The sequence below is a fragment of the Hylobates moloch genome, unplaced genomic scaffold (assembly GCF_009828535.3).
Source record: "Hylobates moloch isolate HMO894 unplaced genomic scaffold, HMol_V3 SCAFFOLD_11, whole genome shotgun sequence".
Classification (NCBI taxonomy): domain Eukaryota; kingdom Metazoa; phylum Chordata; class Mammalia; order Primates; family Hylobatidae; genus Hylobates; species Hylobates moloch.
The window spans coordinates 33,343,227-33,367,119 of record NW_026652286.1 but is presented as its reverse complement, the minus strand read 5'-3'; the positions used below and the strand labels follow the sequence as shown (position 1 = coordinate 33,367,119).

Here is a 23,893-nt window from a genome sequence, read left to right as displayed (position 1 = left end):
TGAAGCCCAGGAGTTTGAGATCAACCTGGGCAACATAGTGAGACTTCGTCTCTACAAAAACAAAACAAAACAACAACAAAAAAACTAGGCCAAGCATAGTGGCATGTGCCTGTAGTCCCAACTGCTTGGAAGGCTAAGGTAGGAGGATTGCTTGAGTCTGGGAGGTGGATGGTGCAGTGAAGTGAGATCACACCACTGCACTCCGACCTGGATGGACAGAGCAAGACCCTGTCTCAAAAAAAAAAAAAAAAAAAAAAGGATAATTAGAAAGCCTGAACAGCACTATGACTAATAAAGGAAGAAAAAATAAACTTCCCCCTCTTCCCCCCACCGGCACACACACAAACTAGGTTTAAAAGTTGTAAAAGCAAGGTCTACCAAACTTTCAGGAAACGAGTAAATCCAGTATCACTCAAATTCTTCCAGAGAATAGAAAAGGAGGAAATACACCCCCAAGTCATTTTATGAGGCCAATATAATCTGGATACCAAAACCAGACAAGAACATTATTAAAAAATAAAAATTACAGGCCAATTTCACTAATAAACATACATGAAAAGAGTCCATATGCAAAATATTAACAAACAGAATCCAGAATCCAACAGTACATAAACAAAAATATACATTATGACCAATATATCCCAGAAATTCAGGAACAGAATATATTGACTTTTTTAAAATTATAAATATAATGCACCATATGAACAGACTAAAGAAAAACACAATTAGAGATACGGAAAAATGATAAGAAAATGTCACATTTGTCTTAAAAAAAAAAGTATAGCAAACAACATTTTTTACAGTGAAACTCATTAAAATCAAGAACAAGTGTGTATGTCTACTATTACCGTATTTATTCAACACTACATTGGAGGTCCTAGTTAATTTAATAAGCAAATAAAGTGGTATACAAATTTTTTAAGAATATATTTGATATGATTATCTGCACAGGAAACTATATACATAATAATGATTGGAATTAGAATTCAGAAAGGTATTTGGATATAAAAGTCTACACAGTCCCCTCAACCGGTCCAAAAAATAAACAAACAACAACAAAAAAATACCACTTCTGTATAAAGCTGTTAGAAAGCTTAAGTCAAATGAAAGACAAACCATTTACAACAGCAACAGCAAATACATGATATGCAGGACTAACTCTAGTAAAAATATATTCTAGACCTTTAGGGAAAGAAATAATTAAGCTTTAAACAAAGGCCAAAAAAAAAAAAAAAGGAAAACGTATATGAGTGCAAAAGCATTCTCTTCATGGATAGAATTGTCAAGGTATCAGTGCTCCCTTAACTGACCCAATTTAAATTTGTTTTAACGTTACTGGGTTTTTCATAGAATTTGACAAGCTGATCCTAAAATTTATAAGCAAGAAAATAGCCAAGAAATTGCTTATAAGTGTAAGAGTCATGAGAATTTTTTTGTTTTGCTCAATACCATTTTCCCAGCACCTAAAAAGTTCCTGGCACATAGCAGTTGTCTCCAACATATGTGCTGAATGAATTTTTGAATGAACACAGCAGGGAAACTTTTCCTACCCTCTAGGAAATTTAGAATGGAAATGACACAAGAATGAGAAAAAAAAAAGACAAATGGAACAAAACAGAAGGCCTAAAAACAAATCCACATGAATGAAATTTGATATATAAATAGAAGAGCACATCATAGGGGAAGCATAGAACAGTACTCAATAAATGATGCTGGGACAACTAGTTTATGCATGTGGACAAAAGCGAGATTGAGGGTAGGGATTATAAAGGGTTCATAAATCTCTAAGCACAGCCTGTATTATCTCTCACAAGATAGCCTCACAAGTTTTACATTAAGATGCTATTCTAATTGAGAAAATATATAGTACCTCACCTGGAATGGTAATGCACAATAATATAAACACTTACTGCATGTTAGCTATCATCGTATCTGAGCCCTCAAACTTACCCTGATGTAAATAAAGCCTTGCTTCACCACTTCCCAGCTTTGTAACATTGGAGAAGTTACTTGAATTCGCCTTGTCTTATCACAAAATGAGCCTGCACTAGCACTTACCTCAGCAAGAGTAACACTGGTGGGGGTTTCTTTTAATCCTTTTAGTTTTGGGGTTTTTGTTTGTTTTTGAGACAGTCTCGCTCTGTCGCCCACGGTGGAGTGCAGTGGCGCGATCTTGGCTCACTGCAAGCTCCGCCTCCCGGGTTCAGGCCATTCTGCTGCCTCAGCCTCCTGAGTACCTGGGACTACAGGCGCCCGCCACGGCGCCCGGCTTTTTGTATTTTTAGTAGAGACGGGGTTTCACCCTGTTAGCCAGAATGGTCTGATCTCCTGACCTCGTGATCCTCCCGCCTTGGCCTCCCAAAGTGCTGGGATCACAGGCGTGAGCTACCACGCCCGGCTTCCTTTCAATATTTTTATTTTAGAATGTCATTAAGTTTGTAGATTAACAATTAGAATTGACACTGTTAAGAAACTGAATCTTCAGATCTGAAAATATAGTATGCTTTTCTGTTTATTTAAGTCTTTGTCTTAAAAAAATTTAACAGTTTGCTTTAAAATTTTGTATGGAAGACTAAAAAAATTTAACACACATTTTTTAAGTGTGTAGAAGTACAGTCTTTTTGTATGCTATTCTAAAAGGGGTGTCTTCTTCCATTGTATCTTCTACTTGATTTGTAAAAATTCTAAGTATTACATCAAATACTGTCCAATTGTGGAATGGAGTAGAGGCTGGGGAATGAGCAGCAACTGATAGCATTTTGAAGGAGGATCAAGTCTGGAATCTCACTATGCTTCTCTCATCTCCTTCCTTGAATTTAAGATATTCTCTAAGAATATTACAGAAAAGCATTCAGCAAAACATGGACATGTACTGGAATCCCTTTGAGAGAACTTGGTTTTCTTTCTTGAATAGTGCTAAAAAGTGACCTCATTATCCCATAGCATGGAATCCAAAAATAGTAGTGAAGAAGGCTGCCACAGAATATGTGCAAATCTGAAAATCTCAGGGCATTTACCTAATGCTATATTTATTTTTCACAAAACCGCAAATAGTGACAGCTTAAAACAACAAGTAACTAGACTGTTATATAGCTTTTAAAATGCTGCTGCTATTGTGTAATTTTTAGCATTTTGTATATTGAATTTCTATGCTAGGAAGTATGCCACTGTTAACTATTTTACATGATGCCTAGATTTTATTTTAAATAAAAAGTTATCATACATATCAGATTAAACTCAACTACACAAATTGTTATACTAAAACATTTCAGGGAATATGTGCTTTCTAATGCTAATGAAGTTTTAGAAGAGACTGTAAATATACAAACATAAAATAACAAGTATCACCAATTCTGAAATTTGTTTAATAGGTAAAACAATTTTAACGAGTAAAAGTTCTATATCTTTATTCCAGCTGACTTGACAAAATTAAGAGTTCCAGTAAGAGCAAAATGTTGTCCTCTATTCGGGAGGAGGAGGGGACAGGGCACTGAGCAATCAAGCAGTTAAAACTCCTATGTCGTATCTTAAATCATTTATAACATCAAAAAGAAAGCAAACATTTCAATCCTATTAAGAATACAATTTTGCTATTCTGTTCTGCTGTGGAAAACTAAGTAGTCACTTGTTTAAAAACTAAGATGAAGCAGACATAGCATAAACCAATTAAACAAAATTAAAACAACAGTTTTAAGACATAATATGCATGCATGAATTTCTTGACAGATTATCATAGTTAAAATACCACCGAGTGTACTCACTTCAAGTGGTGTGTAAAAATAAAAATAGCTGAAGAGAGGATGGTCAAACCTCAAAACAAGTACTATAACCACCACCCAAAAATGCAAAATAAAGGAAGTTGTCTTCTTCAGAGTTAAGAGGAGGGGAAAAAATCTTACTACTTACACATTGGGAGGAAGTGGGGATGGAAAGAAAGAAAAACAATTCCATGCCCTTCCTAAATGTTTAAGAACAAATGCAATTTGCCATTACTAACACTAAAAAAGTAAAGTATTATGTCACCTTCAGAAGCATTTTATCAGTACCCACAAAATTGCCTTTTAATTTGCACTAGTAAACTTACATTGCCTGAGCGTCTTTCTCTACCCTCCCCTTCTCTTCACTTGATTTCATGTGAAAGTCAAGTTATTTGTATGACTGCTACCAGAATTTTAATAAAAATTGACACAACATAACCCAAACAATATAAATTTCCCCCTATTTAGCCAGCCTCTAAATGCTTTAGGGAAAAAGAAAAACGTGCAGTACATAATTTAATTAGGTTCCAACAACTCTTCACAGATTCATATATACTTCTCACCTGTAACAACTCAATAGAGAAAAAAAAAAATTCAAGGATGAAAAGGTTTTATTTACTTCTTTCCATACTGCAGGTAATGAGAATGGATGTTGTCTCTTAGAAGTCACAGGTCAAACATAGGAAAGTATGGAGGAAAAAATATGAAGAAGCCAAACTAAGACCAAATATAGCTGTGACAAAGTTAAATGGCTTCGTTAGAGAAAAAAAGTCTTGACAGGATTTTTTAAAAATAAAATCTACCACTGCAGTGCTTACAAAGTACATAAGGCTAACAGTAAAGAATGAGAAAAATGGCCAGGCGCAGTGGCTCATGCCTATAATTCCCGCACTTTGGGAGGCCGAGGCAGGTGGATCACCTGAGGTCAGGAGTTCGAGACCAGCCTGACCAACATGGAAAAACCCATCTCTACTAAAAATACAAAATTAGCCAGGTGTGGTGGCGCATGCCTGTAATCCCAGCTAATCGGGAGGCTGAGGCAGGAGAATCACTTAAACGCAGAAGGCGGAGGTTGCAGTGAGCCAAGATCGCACCATTTTACTCCACCCTGGGCAAGAAGAGCAAAACTCCATCTCAAAAAAAAAAAAAAAAAAAAAAGAGTGAGAAAAAATAATGTAGCGAATTTAGTCAAGCCAGGAAGACATGTGTAAAAACAATATCAAACATGGTAAAATTTATTTGGCAAGAGCCATAGTAAAATTTTAAAATCCATTAGGCAATAGTAAAAATAATATTTAGGCAACAAAAAAGTATAAATCAATGTAAAAGCTTAGAAACACTAGAAGAAAAACAGCTATAGTATGTAAAGTAGTAAAAAATACATAAATGGCACAAAGTAATGACTAAAATTAATGCAGATGCGATACGCATACACCAATTTTTTTTTTTTTTTCAACAAGAGTTTCGCTCTTGTTGCCCAGGCTGGAGTGCAATGGCATGACCTCTGCTCACCGCAACCTCCACCTTCTGGGTTCAAGCAATTCTCCTGTCTCAGCCTCCCGAGTAGCTGGGATTAGAGGCATGTGCCACTATGCCCAGCTAACTTTGTATTTTTAGTAGAGACAGGGTTTCTCCATGTTGGTCAGGCTGGTCTCCAACTGCCGACCTCAGGTGATCCGCCAGCCTCGGCCTCCCAAAGTGCTGGGATTACAAGTGTGAGCAACTGTGCCCAGCACATACACCAAATTTTATATATGTGTGTATATGTATACACACATACATATATATGTATATGTATACACACATACATATATATGTATATGTATACACACACATATATATATTTTTTTTTGAGATGGAGTTTCACTCTTGTTGTCCAGGCTGGAGTCCAATGGCGCGATCTCAGCTCACTGCAACCTCCCTTCGCCTCCCAGGTTCAAGCGATTCTCCTGCCTCAGCCTCCCAAGTAGCTGGGATTATAGGCATGAGCCCCCACGCCCAGCTAATTTTGTATTTTTAGTAAAGACGGGGCTTCACCATGTTGGTCAGGCTGGTCTCAAACTCCTGACTTCAAGTGATCCACCCGCCTCGGCTTCCCAAAGTGCTAAGATTACAGGCACAAGCCACCACGTGGGGTCAAAATTATATATTTTAAAGCAGAGATAGATCGAACACAAAATGAATTAAGTTAGGCTTTTAGACCCCTCGCGTACACAGATACCTTTTCTTATTCTAAACAAATATTCACACGTGCATAATCTTGTATTTTCTTTCCTAAAAGAGGGTCCTCAAAATTATATAAGCTGTAGGCCCCCTCAACACCTGGATCTGATTCCTGCAGTAAACAGCAAAAACATACCTTTACTAATGTCTAAAACTTGCAAATTTCTGGCCATGATGCCAAAAGTAAAATAGAACAAAAAAGCAGAAATCAACAAAGACTTAAATTTTAAATATATACTAAAAATTCACATGATGAAAGGACACATTTTAAATTAGGAAATTAAAAACAGGGCCAGGCACAGTGGCTCACGCCTGTAATCCCCACACTTCAGGAGGCCAAGGTGAGACAGTCACCTGAGCCCAGGAGTTTGAGGTCAGCCTGAGCAACATAGTGAGACTTCATCTCTATAAATAAAAATAAAAATAAAAATAAATTAGCCAGGCGTGGTGACACATGCTTGTAGTCCTAGCTCTTCAAGGGGCTGAAGCAGATGGATTGCTTCAGCCTAAGAGTTCGAGCCTATAGTAAGCTATGATTGTGCCACTGCACCCCAGCCTGGGCCACAGAGTAAGACCCTATCTCTTAAAAGAGAAACAATCAAAAAGAAAATTAACAAATATCCATATGACTCAATGTAGTACTCACGGTGTAATGTGAATGTGTTCATTAAAAGATGGAAAAACACAGCAATGAATTCTAAGATTTTAGAAAACAAACCCAAAGGAAAACAGAACAAAATAATTTAAGGAAAAATACAAGGATCTATTCATTGGTAGTCCTGATAATTTAAGAACTGCTTCCTGGCCAGGCTCAGCGGCTTATATCTTGTAATCCCAGCACTTTGGGAGGTCCAATCTAAACAAAAAATTTAAAAATTAGCCGGGCATGGTGGCACACGCCTGTAGTCCCAGCTACTCAGGAGGCCGAGGTAGGAAGATCCCTTCGGCCTGGGAGGTCGAGGCTGCAGTGAGCCATGATTGTGCTACTGCACTCCAGTCTGGAGGACAGAGTGAGACCCTGTTTCAATTAAAAAACAAAAAACTGGTTCCTTGGGGTTAGGGAACACCATACTCAGAAACTTAAATGAGTACCACTGATGAGGGATGTCTTAATCATTTCAGATTCCCTGAAAAAGCAGAGGCATTATGATGACATGTAGTTAACACTAAAAAAAAAAAAAAAAAATTTCAGATGATACAAATATTCGAATAAAAAAGGCTGTAACAAAAATAAGATACTTTTAACCACAGCTATAAGTTGAGAAATTTAATTAAGGCAATGTTTTCACACCAAATTTTTAAGAAGAAAAATGTATTTAGACATAAAGCTTACATTTCAAGAGACAGAAAACTGAATTAACAGGATGAAATAGACAAAACTGTTTATCAACAATAGGAGTAACTATAGTTAATAACACTGGTAAATTTCATTTGTTTTTTGTTTGTTTGTTTTAGAGACAGTCCACTGTTGCTCAGGGTGGTGTGCACTGGCGTGATCATACTTCACTGCAGCCTCAAACTGCTGGGCTCAAGCAATCCTGCTGCCTCAGACTTCTAAAGTGCTGGGATTACAGGCATGAGCCCCTGCGCCTGACCCTAAATCCAGATTTTTAAAGAACATAAAATTTAAAGCCCTGGGAGAATATGAAGATGAACATACTACTCAATTCATCTTTCAAGTCAAATATATTGTTGGTAAGTTTCTGTGAACCCAGAAACTGGAAACAAGAAACACAATACCCACACAACTTAATAAAATAAACAAGAAACTGGGGTAAAATGATGGTGTATAAAATCCCTCAGTGTACTAAGTAAATATATTCTAATGATTTAACCTACCACAGTAATGGCTTAACAAAAACAAACAGGATCCATTTCTACAGATATCAAAACAGCATCTGGTAAAATTACATTGTGAATAACATTAAAGGAAAACACTAATAGGATACTTACATAACTTATCTAAAACATTTTAAAACCATTGTACATGATGTAGAAAAAAATAGTTAACAAAACAAGGTTATCTACTGTGTTCATTTTGTTTGAACTATTTTGTTATAAGGTTCTGGCCTGGGCATGGTGGCGCACACCTATAGTCCCAGCTATTCAGGAGACTGGCGGGAGGATCACTTGAGCCCAGAAGTTCAAGTCCAGCCTAGGCAACACGGGGAGATCCCCAACTCTTAAAAAAATAAAAATAAAAATAAAAAAGTTCTGGCAAGTCTACTACAGAAAGAGGATGTAAGTATTAAAAGGGAAGGAACAAATGAAAAGGCAAGATATGGACTGGAAGAAACTATCTGCAATACACAGGTGACAAAGGATTTGTGTTCCAAATATATTAAGAAACTTTACAACTCAGTAACACAAAGCAATCCAATTTTTAAGAGACAAAAGACACACAGACACATAAAAGCAGCTATACAAATGGCCAATAGGCACATAAAAAGATGCTGAATATCATTAGTCATCAAGGAAAAGCTATTTAAAACCACGCTGAGATACCACAGCACAGCCACTAGATTGGCTAAAATACCCAGTATTGGTAAAGACCCAGAGTAACTGGAATTTCCATACCCAGTAGCTGGGAATGTAAAATGGTACAACCATTTTATAAGAAACCACCTGTTAAACATCCACTTACCATACGACCCAATAATCACAACTTGGTATTTATCCAAGCAATATGAAAATGTAAGTCCAAAAAATGACTTGTACATCAATGTCTGGGGCAGCTTTATTCACAGTTAATGAACATTGGAAACAACCCAAAGGTTCTATCAATAAGCAGACAAATTGTGGTACATCATACAATGAAATACTACCAAACAATAAAAAAGAACAAACTACTAGCCAGGCGTGGTGGCGTGTGCCTGTAGTCCCAGCTACTTGGGAGGCTGCGGCAGGAGGACCACTTGAGCCTGGGAAGGTTGAGGCTACAGTGAGCCATGATGGCACCACTGCACTCAAGCCTCAGCAACAGAGTGAGACCTTGTCTCAAAAATTGTAATAATAATAATAAAATAAAGAACTATAGAAACAAGCAATATCATAGATGAATGTCAAAATCATCATGCCAAGCAAAAACATCCCAGACACAAAAGACTACATACTGTAAATTTCTATTATAAAGTCTAGAAACAGGCAAAACTGAACAATGGGAATAAAAAGAAGGGAGACAAGGCACCTTCTTGGAGAGACAGAAATGTCCTATATTATGCTTGTAATGATGGTTACACGAGTGTGTATGTTTTTCAAAACTCACATGCCAATACACTAAAAAAGGTACACTTTAACATATGTGGTTACTACTAATAATAATGTAAATAAGAATGGGAAGTAAACAGGAAGCTTTTACTTTTTAATTGACAAGCCTCTGTATTGCTTGCATCTTTACATATCACATGGTTAAAATGTTACATTTTTAATGACTCACAAATATTTCACTCAGTTTTTCAACCAACTAAAAAAAATCACACACATTATCACTGGAGCAAAACAGAAAGCCAAGAAACAGACTCCTTATAAAAGAAGATACAATACATAAGAAAATCTGAAAATAGAAAATAGAAGAATTACAAATCAGATCTTTAAAAAAAAGTTCTTTTTTTATTATTATACTTTAAGTTTTAGGGTAAAAATATGATCTTTTCTAAGCTTTGAGTGACAGAGAAAATCTTGAGTTGTACTCTACTGTGTGTGTTTCACCTCACAATAGAGAAACTAACTTAAGTAAATATAAAATATCCAGAGGCTTTTCCAAGTAAACTAACAGATAATGGGCAAAGACATGAACAAATCATACAAGGAAAAAAATGCAACAGTAAAAATAAGAATCAGACTTCCCTGGAAACAATAACAATACAAACCAAAAAATGTGTAAATATCATTTTATATCAATTAGCAAATTAATTTACAACTTTTTTCTAATTATAAAATAATTAGACCATTGTAAAAACTTTATGAAAGTATAAAGAAAAACATAACATTTGGGTCAATTTCTATTTCTTCCCATTGTTTTATCTATTTTAAAGATTAAAAAATAACACAAAAAGTATTTTTTCTTCAGGTAAATCATAGTATAAGCAACTTCTTATGTCATCATATATATTTCTTTTTTTTTTTTTTTTTTTTTTTGAGATGGAGTCTCGCTCTGTCGCCCAGGCTGGAGTTCAGTGGCGCAATCTCGGCTCACTGCAAGCTCCGCCTCCCGGGTTCACGCCATTCTCCTGCCTCAGCCTCTCCGAGTAGCTGGGACTTGTAACAGGCGCCCGCCACCACGCCCGGCTAACTTTTTGTATTTTTAGTAGAGACGGGGTTTCACCGTGGTCTCGATCTCCTGACCTCGTGATCCGCCCGCCTCGGCCTCCCAAAGTGCTGGGATTATAAGCGTGAGCCACCGCGCCCGGCATATATATTTCTTAAATAATTTTTATAAGCTACACTGATCTGCTTTAAGTCCACTAGAAAAAAGAGTTATATTTAACCATTGGTCTATTTAAGACAATTCTAGTATATCACTATTATAAGTCATGTCATGATAAATATCACTGTAGATAGATATTTATGGTTCTTATCTCTGGAGGTGTATTTATCAAGTCAAAGGAAAAGGCGAGGCTATTGATAAATAACACTAAACTATACTCTAGAAAACTACACCAATTATATCCCCTTAAGATTAAAAACTCAAGTTTTAAAAATTCCTTTTCCTTATAAACATATTGCATGTTCAATAAAGAAAATCCAGACACAGAAAAAACCAAAAATAATTAAAATCATCCATAATTCCACCATCTAGGGATGCCCACTCTTAGCTTGTGTCCTATTTTCCTATGCATATATAATTAAATCTATGCTGTACTGTGAATTTCATTTTATAATCTGTTTTCATTTTATAATCTGTTTTCCCCACCCCCACCCTGCCTTTTTTTTTTTTTTTTTTGAGACGGGGTCTCTGTCGCCCAGGCTGGAGTGCAGTGGCAGTGATCACAGCTCACTGCAACCTCGACTTCCCTAGGCTCAGGTGATCCTTTAACCTCTGTTTCTCAAGTAGCTGCAACCACAGGCACGTGCCAGCATGCCCGGCTAAATTTTTTAGAGACAGGTTTTCGCCATGTTGCCCAGGCTGGTCTCGCACCCCTGGACTCAAGCAATCCACCTGCCTCCACAAAGTGCTGGAATTGCAGGTGTCAGCCATCTCACACAGCCCCGCCCTTACTTTTAATGAGCATTTCCTGCTTACCAGTCTTTTAAAAGTAATTTTAATGACATGGACCATTATTTAATCCATCTTCATTACTGACCACATAGGCGATTTCTAATTTTTTTAGATTACGTAACAGTCAAATTGTTGCACATATAGCAAATTACTTCATCAGAAAAAGTTACCTGGAAAATAACTACTGGGTCAAAATTTATGAAATTTAAGATTTAATTCAGCTTGTTGATTTCCAATCTCAATAGCAGCATGAGAGTGCCCATTTCCCATCACTTTATCTATAACCGGTAGTCTGTTATTAATCTGTGTCAATTTGATAATTTAAAAATGGTTTATTGTTTTAATTTGTCCTGGTTTTTTTTTCCTATTCAGTGAGACCTAACAATTTAAAATGTTTACTGATTTGTTTTTCAGCTGCTCACCTTGCTGTCATTTTAAGATATGAGAATTATTTGTATCATCAGCAAATTTATTTTTAAAATGCAGTTCTTGTTGTTGATCATATCCATTAAGTTATATATATAATTCTGATATATCCATAATGTAACCTATTCAATTACTGATGGAGGGTAAAACTTTTTTGAAAAGCATCCATACATACACACACACATACACAATGGATTAGTCTGTCTCCCATATCAAAGAAAATTATCTAGCTGGGACTCCCATCACGTTCTTCCTTGTTTCTAAAAACTCTCCTGCATCCATAAACATAGCCATATAAATATCCTTCCCACCCTTCTAGAGAGTGTTAAAAAAAAAAAAAAAAAGTATATTATTCTGCCCATCTTTTATCCTTCAGTTAGAAATCAAATCTCCTCCAACCTTCTCAAAGGTCCTTGCCATCGACAACTGTCCCTCCTCCAACATCTTCCCTATTGTACTAGCTTTTTCCTCAGCATATAAACAAGACACCTTCTTTTTCTAAAAACACTCACATGCACCACTGCACTACCACCGCCCCAGCCCCAACCTCTGCTCTTACCTTCCTTCTTTCTCCTCCATCAACATTTTTCTTGACTGCCCATCCAGTGGTCTGGCTTCTAGTCCTACACTGTTCTCTGTGACCTGTTCATTGCTGAATCCAAACTTACAATTTTCACCGTCAGATTATTCACCAATCTAAGACATGTGACCCTGCTGAACACTCAAAGTCACTCCTGAAACTGTCTTCTCTTGGTTTCTGTAATACCTAACATGATTTGTGTCTCTAGTTCTCCAGTGGGTTCTGTTCAGTCATCTTGTTCCTTTTCTTCTTCCAGAGTCCCTTTCAATGGCAGGCTTCCAGAGTCCCACCTTGAGCCAGCAGACCTCCTTAATATGAATGATCCTCATCTACACCAACTAGCTTCAAAAATCCTTACTTTACATTCCCAAATCCATCTCTGCACCTAAATCTCTCACCAACACTTCTCTTCTGATCATAAAAAGGGATATATACCTTCCTATGGCAGCCCCTGAAGCATCTCAAACTCAACAGGTTCAGAACTGAACTCATCATAAATTAAGGTGAATGACAAAATGACTTGCAATTTGAATGAGGCATAAAAATATCAATCTATTTTTTGAGCTAGCAGAGAAATAAAAATAGAAACAAAATCAAAACTTCAGAAGAAAACATCAATTACATTACTTAATAAACCAAAAAGCCCTTAAAATAACTTTTTCTTCTGAAAAGATAGAGTAGACATACTTTTCCCTATTTCTCCTGCTAAAAACTAAAAATCCTTGACAAACATAAGACTCTGAAAGTTGGAGGGAAGGCATATAGACCAACGCTTTGGAATCCAAGAAACCAACACTGTGGTGAGTTTCCTGGGTTTTCTTTTTACAACATATATCCTGGAGTTGGAGCTGAAAAAGCCAGCAACATGGAAATGCCAACAGGCACAGACAAAAAAAGCCCTAGCAAAAGAATGCTCTCTCTAGCTAAAGGACCAGGAACAGGACGTCCCAGCAAGACAGAAAACTTTTAGATGACAACTGCTCTACTCCCACCAGACACCAAAGAAAAAACCTCTGCCCACACCAGGGAAGGTCAAGTGGGGATCCTAGAATCCCACACTCAAAAGGCTGTAAAGAGGCACCCCAACACCCCACTGCAATGGTGTCAGGGAAGACCAAGTGGGGAGCTAAGACTTTCATCCCAACTGGCCAGTATGAACCTCCTTCTCCCAGCAGTGTCAATGGACTTCCATCCCCACCAGGCAGTAACAAGGAGTGTCCCCACACTTTGGACTTAATGGAAGCTGAGTAGGGAATCTAGACACCTGCCTCTACCTCACAGTAACCAGGCAGCACTTCCCTTTCTCCTGCCAGAGTGGTATCCAAAAAAGCCAGCTAACCCAGTCTAAAGAAAATAGACAGCCACACAACAAAATATGAAAATGTGCAGATTTCAAAAGAAAAACCCAAGGAACAGGAAGATCCCAAACCAAATGACAAAAAGACAATTGATAGACACCAAGATCGAGATAACAAAGATGTCAGAATTATCTGGCAAACATATTAAGGCAGTCTCCATAAAAATGTTTCAACAGCTTGAAACAAATGAAAAAAAAAAGTCTCAGCAAAGAAATGAAAGTCTCAGTAAAGACACAGAAGTATAAAGGAACAAATGGGAGCTTAAAACTAAAAAATACAATAATCAAAATAAAGAGCTCAGTGGACGGTCTTAACAGCAAAATGGAATGGACAGAAGAATCAACAAACTAGAATGCACAACAGTAGAAACTACCAAATCTGAAAAACAGAAAACACACTGAAGAAAATAAACAGAGCCTCAAGAGCCTTTGGGAATGTTACAAAAGATCTAAATTCCATGTTATCAGAGGATCACAATGAGAAGACAAGGAGAATAGAGCTGAAAAAGTACATGAAATAACAGCTGAAAACTTCCCAAATGTGGTAAGACATAAACCTACACATTCAGGAAGTTGAATAAACCCCGAAGAGGAAAAACCCAATGAAATCTACACCGAGACGCATCATAATTAAACTTCTAAAAACAAAAGACAAAAAAATATTGAAAGCAGCCTAGGAAAAACATCTTACCTACAGGAGAAAAACAGCAGATTTCTCATCAGAAACCATGGGGATCAGAAGAAGTGGCACAGTATCTTTCAGGTGCTGATGGAAGAAAACTACAGTACCTTGCTTATCCCCAGTTTCACTTTCCTTGGTTTTAGTTACCCACAGTCAACCACAGTTCAAAAATATTAAATGGAAAATTTCAGAAATAAAGTTTTAAATTGTTTACCATTCTGAGTAGCCTGATGAAATCTCACACCATCTCACCCAGGACAATGAATCATCCCTTTGTCCAGAGTATCCACACCGTATATGCTACTCACCCGTTAGTCATCAGCACTGACACTGTCTGCTCTGAACATTCAACTGTTGACATTATCATGCCTCAACAAGCCACATCATCATGCCTCAACGATCCAGGATCATCTAAAGCAGATGATTCTGACCATACATCAGAAGGTCAATAGTAACAATGCAATATCACAATGCCTACATCATTTACCTCACTGCATCTCATCAAGTAGGCATTATCTCATATCATCATAAGAATACAGAACAAAAAGATATTTTGAGAAATACCACATTCAGATAACTTCTATTGTAATATATGGTTGTAATTTTTCTATTTTATTAATAATCTAATCTCTTACTCTGCCTAATTTATAAATTAAACTTTATCGTAGGTATCTATCTCCTTATTGGAAAAACAGAATATGTAGGGTTCAGTACTATTCACAGTTTCAGGCATCTGGTAGGGTTGAAATATATAGCCCTTGCAGGTAAGGGGGGACTACTGTATTAACTCAGAATCGTATATACAGTAAATTTTTAAAAAATTGTTCTGGGATGAAGGAGAAATCAAGACCTTCTCAGATAAGGAAAATGAAAGAGAATGTATTGCCAGAAAGGCCACCCTAAAAGAACGGCTAAAGAAAGTTCCTTAAACAGTAAAAGGAACCTTGAAACATCATAAAGGAAAAAACATGGTTAGCAAAAATATGGACAAACTCCATAGCTCTCCTTCTCGAGTTTTCTGTAGTATGCTTGACAGTTAAAAAAAAAAATGTTAATACTGTAAAATGTATATGGTGAGAATATTTAAAAGTTATATTATAGACAGGAAAATAAAGAGACATAAAGGTTTCCATACTGTATTCAAACTGGCAAAATGACAATATCAGTAGGTTGCAATAAATTATACATAAATAATGTAATACCTAGAGTACCCACATAAAAAGCTAAAATCCTGTAAGGGTAAGTACTATTATCATCCCCATTATATTGATGAGGAAATTAAGGCTCAGAGTTGCATAAGGACACAGATACTAGTAACTACAGGCTGAGTATCCCTTATCTGAAATACTTGGGACTAGAAGTGTTTCAGATCTGAAATTATTTTGGATTTTGGAATATCTGCATATACCTGAGTTATCTTGGCGATGGGACCCAAGTCTAAACATGAGATTTATTTATGTTTCTATACACTTTTTACACATATCTAAAAGGTAGCTTGACACATATTTTTAATAATTTTGTTCATGAAACAAAGTTTGTGTACTTTGTTTCAAGGTCAAGAGCAAAATTGAGGTCAAGTTTTAAATTTTCCACTTGTGGCATCATATCATGACTCAAAAAGTTTCAGATTTTGGAGCGTTCTGGATTTCAGATTTTTGAATTAGGAATGCACAACATATGAAGATGAGACTCAATCCTGAAGTCAAATGGCTCCAAATCCTAATTTTTTTTTAAACCACATTAAAAAGGGGTTTTGGGGATTTAAAGCTCAGAGTTACAGAAGGACACAGACACTACAAAACAGTGAATATGGGACTCAATCCCAAATTCTGATTTTTTTTTTCCACCACAATATAAAGAGGTTCTTGGGATTTAAAACTTCAAAACACGATGGGGAAATGGTTTTTCACTAACTTCTGTTAAACCAAACTTACGTGACGCCATCTGTTTGGACTGAGCTTCTGTACTAGGCCCAACAGACCAAACCAAAATGAAGTTACCCATGCTGAATCCACACCACCAAGCCATTTATCTGACCTTCTAGAAATCAGGAGAATGAGAGCTAACAGCCAAATACCCAAACAGGCCAGTTTTAGCTGGCACAATAAGGAAGTCCCATCCGCCTTAACCTTTACAAGGAAAATAACTTTAAAAAGATCAAATGGCCCGGGCTCAGCGGCCCACGCCTGTAATCCCAGTACTTTGGGAAGCCAAGGTGGGAAGAATCACTTAAGGCCAGTAGTTCGAGACCAGCCTGGGCAACACAATGAGACTGTCTCTACCAAAAAAAAAAAAAAAAAGGAAAAGAAAAAATCAATAATAAAACATAAAAAGACCAATCCATTTTTTGTTTTGTTTTTGCTTTCTTCAGCCCTTTTCTGTCTATAAAGCCAAACTTCTGTGCTCAGTTCATCAGAACAGTCATTCTATTTTATAAAATGAGATGTTGCCAGATTCTAGGATCAAAAAGCCAATTAGATCTTTCAACTAAATTTGTTGTAATTTTGTTTTCTGATACCTCCAACTGAAACTTAGCACTTCCTCTGTAAAGCACTCTAGCAATACCTGCTGATTGTCAACAACAGACATCAGATATTTTCATGTAATAGCTACTGCAGGTAAGTCAGAATAGCATTTACACTACTAAAGTTAAAAAGAAAGAAAGAAAATAGAAAGTTAAAGTTAAAAAAGAAAGTTATTAAAGCTAAGAATTTTTTTAAAAAGTTAAAAGAATTTTGCTTCTAACATTTTGATATTTGAATTTAAATGTATTGGTTCCCCTTATAATCATATACATTTTATTTTATACATTTAAAAATAGTATTCTGGCTGGGAGCAGTGGCTCATGCCTGTAATCCCACCACCTTGGGAGGCTGAGGTGGGCAGATGGCTTGAGCTCAGGAGTTCGAGACCAGCCTGGGCAACATGGAGAGACCTCATCCAAATACCGGGGTGTGGTGGTGCAGGCCATGGTCCCGCTAGTTTCCGGAGGTTGGAGGTGGGAGTTTTGTTGTGCCAGGTGGGGTTGTGGGAGTTGCAGTGAGCCGAGGTCAACACATACATCCAGAGTCTGTCCCTCTGTCTCCCAGGCTGGAGTGTAGTGGCGTGACCTCGGCTCACTGCAACCTTCGCCTCCAAAGTTCAAGCGATTTCTGCCCAGCCTCCTGAGTAGCTGGGATTACAGGCGCACCCCACCACGCCCAGCTAATTTTTTGTATTTTTTTAAGCAGAAATGGGGTTTTGCCATGCAGGCCAGGACGGTCTCAAACTCCTGACCCCAAGTGATTTGGCCGCCTCGGCCTCCCAAAGTGCTGGAATTAACAGGAGTGAGCCACCGCACTCAGCCAAAAAAAAGTATTCTGAGAATCCCACAGGCTTTACCAAACTACCAAGAGCCCTTTACACAAAAAGTTTAAGAATCCCTACATTAAGAACCATTTCCAATTTATTAAAAAGTCTTAACAGACCACAGCTTCTACCTGTCACTGGAATGAGAAGAATGGCTCTGCTAGAAGACACCGAAAGAAAAATACCTACAAAACTAAACCATGCTAGAAGCAAACGCTTTTTCAACTTCTCAGAAATCAATACCGTAAGAGTTAGACCCTTAGTTCAGTAAAAATCTATCCACAATCATCAAAGGATCCCCAATTTACACCATGAGTTCATTCCTAGGTAATTCCCAAAAAGGATATAATCCAAACCTCTAAACTCAAGAACAAGAGCACTTATTCCACCTTCCCCAACCTTCCACCTCTTACCTACCCCTACCCATTTCCTCTTAAACATTATAATCTATAAATCTAAAGATGAAGAGTTCCTTTCTTGAGGAAATTAGCAACATTCAAATGTATATACTTTCACATTCTTGTTCCAAGAACACAGAATTCCTTTTCTCTCTCCCATCCCACCTCTCTCAAAAGCATAAGTACCCAAATCGGGCGAAGCCTTTAAGATGAACAATGACCACAGCATTTTTTCTAATCCCATGATGAAAATAAGATTCCTGTCATACACAAGGCCACCAAAAGAGTGGCAGAACATTTTTTAAACAAATAATCCTATCCCTCCCCCTAAAAATTCAACTCTTGATGAAAATCTTCTCAGTCCAAAAGTAATCCCTTTTCTAAAGGAATAAATTTCATGAGCAAAAAAAGTCAACAGCATAGCACAGAGCACAGGTCTAGTATGATACTCCAGGTTTTCTTTCAATCGTTAAACCTACCTCAAACTACATTATGTGGGCATTTGTTTTGTATACCTACAAATAGTGTTATGAATGGTGCTGAGAAAAGTTAAAGGCATTTCTGTATATAGGAAACTAAAGGCAACATTAATCATCAGTTCCTGTAACTACCAAGACAAAAATCAGATACTGTGCTTTGGAGAAATCTTCAGAAACCATGTATAGTAATTTTTAAAGCAAATCATAACACACACATTCACATACAAGTTTTATCCACAAATTCAAATATGAATTTCTTACTGTAATAAGAATGTACTCAAGTTTTATTTGTTGTTTGAGAAGACAAGGACCAAAAAAAAATAAAAATAAAAATAGTTTCCTACTCTGAAGGAAAACCCCTGAAGAAAACACTTGTGTCTTGTCAAACAAGTCATGATACCTTTAACACCAAATTAACAGCGAAAAATTTCCATTTGACTACACAGTTAAGTCAGAGTACATTCTCCATTCTTAATTAACTATAAAATGCCTCAGAAAATGTTATGAAAAAATATAAATACGCATACTCACCTCCCAACTTAGGAAACATTTGTAATATGATTGAAGACTCTTGCATGCCTCCTCAGTAATATTCCCCTCTCTCCTCCCCCAACACCAAGAGGTAATCAATATCCTGAATTTGGTATTTGTCATTCTCATGCATTTATATAACATTACTAATCATATAATAGTATTCCTAAACTACGTTTTGGAGGGGACACCACTGCAAATCTTCAGCTCTATACTAGCTTTTATCAGTAGCCATCAATTGCAGTTTTAATAGAAATACAAATACATCAAGTGTGCTTTTGGGTGAAACCTCACTCTTCCCTCTCCTCCTACCCCACTGCTCCTCCCAGATTCAAATTGTTAACATAGTCACATGACCAAGAACTTCAGAAAGAATATCTATCACTCTTTTCAGCTCCCCTCTAGTAAGTGTTGGCACTTTTATTCCAACTTAACATTAATAGTTCTGTAGTGAGAAGAGGATCATATTTAGAAATACAAAAATCAACTTAAATCCCAGCTTTGCTTTTTACTTGCTACAGGACCTTGGGCAAATCCCTTCTTCCCAAGCCTGCATTTCCTCATCTGTAGAATGGAAATAATGACCATGACGATGCTGTGCTGCCTTCCAATCATAAAGGGTTGTAACTGGTAGAAAATGAAATAGTCATAAGTACTTCAATGTATTTTTCATAGGTACCTGCTCCTAATTAAAAAACAAAACTTGAAACCCTTAGTAATATAATTCAGTTACTGCATTGGATAGGAAAATGAAGTCCAACCAACCAACCAGCTTATCAAAAATACAAACCAAAGTTCATCAATACGGGTTCTATACAAGCTATAGAACACGATATTATAGCTTTTCATTTCATAATTCTATTGAAATTAATGCAAACTCAAGGTTAATATTAAGAAAATAAAAGATGCCTAGTTTCATTATCTAGATACTAGCTACTTATTTGGGGGACATGATTAATGTATGGTGCCTTTTTCAATGTTAATCACTTAACTTGTCTCATATACATATTTCACAACTGCAACTTTAATTTTCAAAGAATTAAAAATATGACAAGACTGAAATCTATTACACATAATTCATTTTGGCATTACTCTCAGTAAACAGCTATTGATAGGAGTAAAAATGAAGAAAAGTCACTAATTACTAGATCCATTTTAAGTAATAAAGTATAGAATATTACAAGAGGTTCTGTTTTTAAAAGAAAAGGAATGTGGGGTATTTTGTGACAGGCCAGTAAGACAGCTGGAACAAAGCTGTTTGAGCAACAGCTGTGCACCATGTACTGTTCATCTAAAACCACAAACTAAAGTAACTCATGTCAGACAACTTCATTGGATAATCAGCTCAGCCAATGGCTTCTTTCTGAAACTCTCACTACAAAGAAATATACACTAAATATATACTTTGCAATGATTTGAGGAAGGAAACAAAATAAACCCAATTGTCTCTAAATATAAAATTAAAAACTAAAAATTACAAACTAATAGTAAAACAGAAGACAAAGTTTTCCATACTATTTTCACACCTCTTAGGCTTCATAATAGTAAGGAAATAATCCAAAAACTCAAAACTAAAATTTGAATTACTAATATGCAACCTCACCATTCCTACTCCATTCTTAACTTTCAAATGAATGAAAGTGCTTTGTCATAAAACATCTCGCAGTGGTTATCAGAAATTTTTCACATTAAGTCACTTGGTAATTTTAAAGTAGTTCCCTGTAGGCCAGGCGTGGTGGCTCACGTTAGTAATCCCAGCACTTTGGGTGGCCGAGGCAAGCGGGCGGATCGCTTGAGCTCAGCCTGAGTTTGAGAACAGCCTGGACAGCATGGCGAAACCCCATCTCTACCAAAAAAATACAAAAATTAGTGGGGCATGATGGTGCACACCTGTAGTCCCAGCTACTTCCGGGGCTGAGGTGGAAGGATCGCCTCTACCCAGCAGAAGGAGGTAGCAGTGAGCCGAGATCGCGCCAATGCACTCCAGCCTGGGTGACAGAGTGAGACCCTGTCTCAAAAATTAATAAGTAAATAAAATAAAACGAAACAAAAATAAAGTAGTTCCCTGTAATCCCAGCACTTCGGGAGGCCAAGGTGGGCAAATCACTTGAGTCCAGGAGTTCCAGACCAGCCTGGGCAACAAGGCGAAACCCCTATCTTTACAAAAAAAATACAAAAATTGGCCGGGCATGGTGGCGCACGCCTGTACTCCCAGTTACTGGAGAGGCTGAGGTAGGAGAATCACTTAAGCCGGGGACATCAAGGCTGCAGTGAGCCATGATTGTGCCATTGCACTCAAGCCTGGGAGACCCTGTCTCAAACAAAATAATTTTTTAAAAAATTTTTAAGTAGTTCACTTAAACCAACTTGTTGGCACGGAAATTCCATGCCATTATCTGAAAATAATAATTCATGTAGTACTCAAGCTACTACAATCACTAATTTAAACATCTGCAACTCGTCATTAAATTATCAGACTTAACTTTTGTTTCACATTTCCACTTTTTTATTCCAAAAACTCACAAACCTCTCTCTAACCTTAAATTCACTCCTTCCTCAAGTTAAGTAAAATGTATGCCTCTGTGTATCTGCACACAAGCCTACTTGCATGGGGCAAATTTCCCTTAGTTGACACATCTTAATTTTAGAGGCAAAAAGGACAAAATTACAAATTTAATAGCCACATATCTTTTCCATGTGATTTCTGAAACTTAAACATTTAATCTATCACAAATCTTCCTCTGCAGTTTGACTTGACTACCTGCTTACCTTTCCTTTCAGCTCGCATCTTTTGACTACTGAAATGTCAACCACATGGTCATTAACCAAAAACAGGTATTAGGAGAAAATTCATCAGGAAATAAGACAAAAGTTACAATTTTTAAGACCTTACTCTCAGACTGTTGTATACTTCCCAAGTCAAAATTGCCAGAGAGAAATTAAGAGAGGACTATCTTCTCCAAAGACTATTTTGGCTAAAACCGAATGCTACGGATCAACTTCTAAAACTCAAGATTCAAAGTGTATATGCCACATATGATCTCTAAAATCCAAAATGATAGCCAGCTCTTTTTCTTCTTCTGTAACTAGATGCTATGGAACCATAATAAATACAACTCATCTTTCCAAAGGCCTCTTTTTTCCACTATTTATTTCCTGTGTCCTACTCAAGACTTTTTTTTTTTTTTTTTTTTTTTTTGAGACAGTCTCACTCTGTCACCCAGACTGGAGTGCAGTGGCATGATCTCAGCTCACTGCAACCTCCACTCCTGGGTTCAAGCGATTCTTCTGCCTTAGCTTCTCAAGTAGCTGGGATTACTGGCGCGTGCCACTATGCCCAGCTAATTTTGTATTTTTAGTAGAGACGGGGTTTCATCATGTCAGCCAGGCTGGTCTGGAACTCCTGACTCAAGTGATCTGCCCTCCTCAGCCTCCCAAAGTGCTGGGATTACAGGCGTGAGCCACCGCACCTGGCCTCCACTCAAAACTTGATACTAGCAAATAGCAACAAATATTTTGTTATGTGCTTAGTTCTGTGTAACAGGTATTCCTAGTCTACGATTCTGAAAATGCAAATATGAATAAAATGTACAAATATAATTAAGAGACATAGATACAGACAAAGCATACCAAATATATAAAGTCCTCTACTAAAATACTTATAGTCTAGTGCTTACAGGGTTTAAAATAATGTCAAGGCGAACCAGACACAGATCGTTGTTCAAGGTCTGAGCTACAGAAGAACAAAAGAAGGAAAAAAGGATCGTTTTCTAATCCATAACCTTCTTTTAAGAATACACACACTCTTCCACTTGCCTCGCTGCAGAAAGCTGAGGAATGAAGGATTTAAAAACTTGAAAACTATCCCTTTTAAACATCTCTAATTCTACAAAATTATACCTCTCAGCCAAAAGCCCATATTTGGAGATTAAGATTTAGAGGATATAATAAAATTTCATATTTGTTGAAATTCTGCTACTGGTAATCTCCAAGAAATTGAAGCTCTCCAATGTCAACTTGCTGTTCAGCACCAAAACAAAGCAGAAATCTCAGTACCCCAAGGCAACTCTGAGAGATGACCAGCTCTTAACTTCCTAAACCAAAAATAGCTATGAGCAACTCTTCATGAATAAACAAGAAAAACAAATATATTCTTCCACACAAAGAAAAATCACTTCCCTGGAAGTTGTTTCATTAAATAGTATCAAGCTTTACAAAAATACCAGTTTTGTGGCCTTCTGAAAAGACAAGAGAACATTACCGTTGTTTAATATCAGACCAAGAAATCAAGGGCACTAAATATGTTTTGGAGACAGTAATTATGTGTGACATCCAGAAAATTTCATCAAGGATGGAGAAGACAAATTTGATAAATCTTCCTAGAATAGAGGATCTTATCCTTTTCAATAGCTAACTTAAAACAATGTACTATAAAAGTTACAGAAAATCAATGCATAAATAATAGGTATTTCAGAAGATAACTGAAAAAAATGAATACAAAAATGGAGAAGTCTTCCCAGACCTGAGAGTGTTTCATCATTTCCCTGAAAATACTAGTGACAGAGAAAAACTTCTAGTCATATCCTGATAAATGTGTCCATTTCCAATGATAAGAGAATGCTGCAAGCATACACCTAGTGAAGTTATTTCTACAGAAACTTGAGGCCAGACAAAGATAACAAATAAAGCAGGACCTCTACTGTTATAACACAAAAATGTTGGGGCCCAATAATTTTATACCCAGCCAAATCATCATTTATCATGCAAAAGTAAATTTAATCTTAGATATGTTTTCAGTAAAAAGTACTTGGAAATGTTCTTTAAATCACAATTCAAAATAAAAAGTAGCTGTACAACATAGTAACTATAGTTAATAACAATATATTGTGCTCT

The 23,893-nt window shown here is 36.8% G+C and overlaps 1 protein-coding gene across 7 annotated transcripts in view; it reads right to left on the bottom strand.

Annotated features, from left to right (window-relative positions):
- The window catches only part of RRAS2 (RAS related 2), an 81,873-nt gene that overhangs the window by 45,481 nt on the left and 12,499 nt on the right, over positions 1-23,893 (bottom strand). Inside the window, exon 1 of one of the 7 annotated variants that reach the window (XM_032166542.2) lies at positions 19,001-19,017. The exons of 1 other annotated variant lie outside the window; for it this stretch is intronic. Coding sequence is in view for 2 of the 6 variants with exons in the window: in XM_032166544.1 (XP_032022435.1) it covers positions 1,951-1,998 (48 nt within the window). In the remaining 4 variants the exon portion in view is untranslated. Of the gene's footprint in view, positions 1-1,950; positions 2,031-2,058; positions 2,076-12,184; positions 12,364-14,458; positions 14,478-14,552; positions 14,571-19,000; positions 19,018-23,893 lie in introns of those variants that run through there. 5 more of the 7 variants (XM_058446512.1, XM_058446510.1, XM_032166545.2 and 2 more) reach the window with 5 other exon arrangements.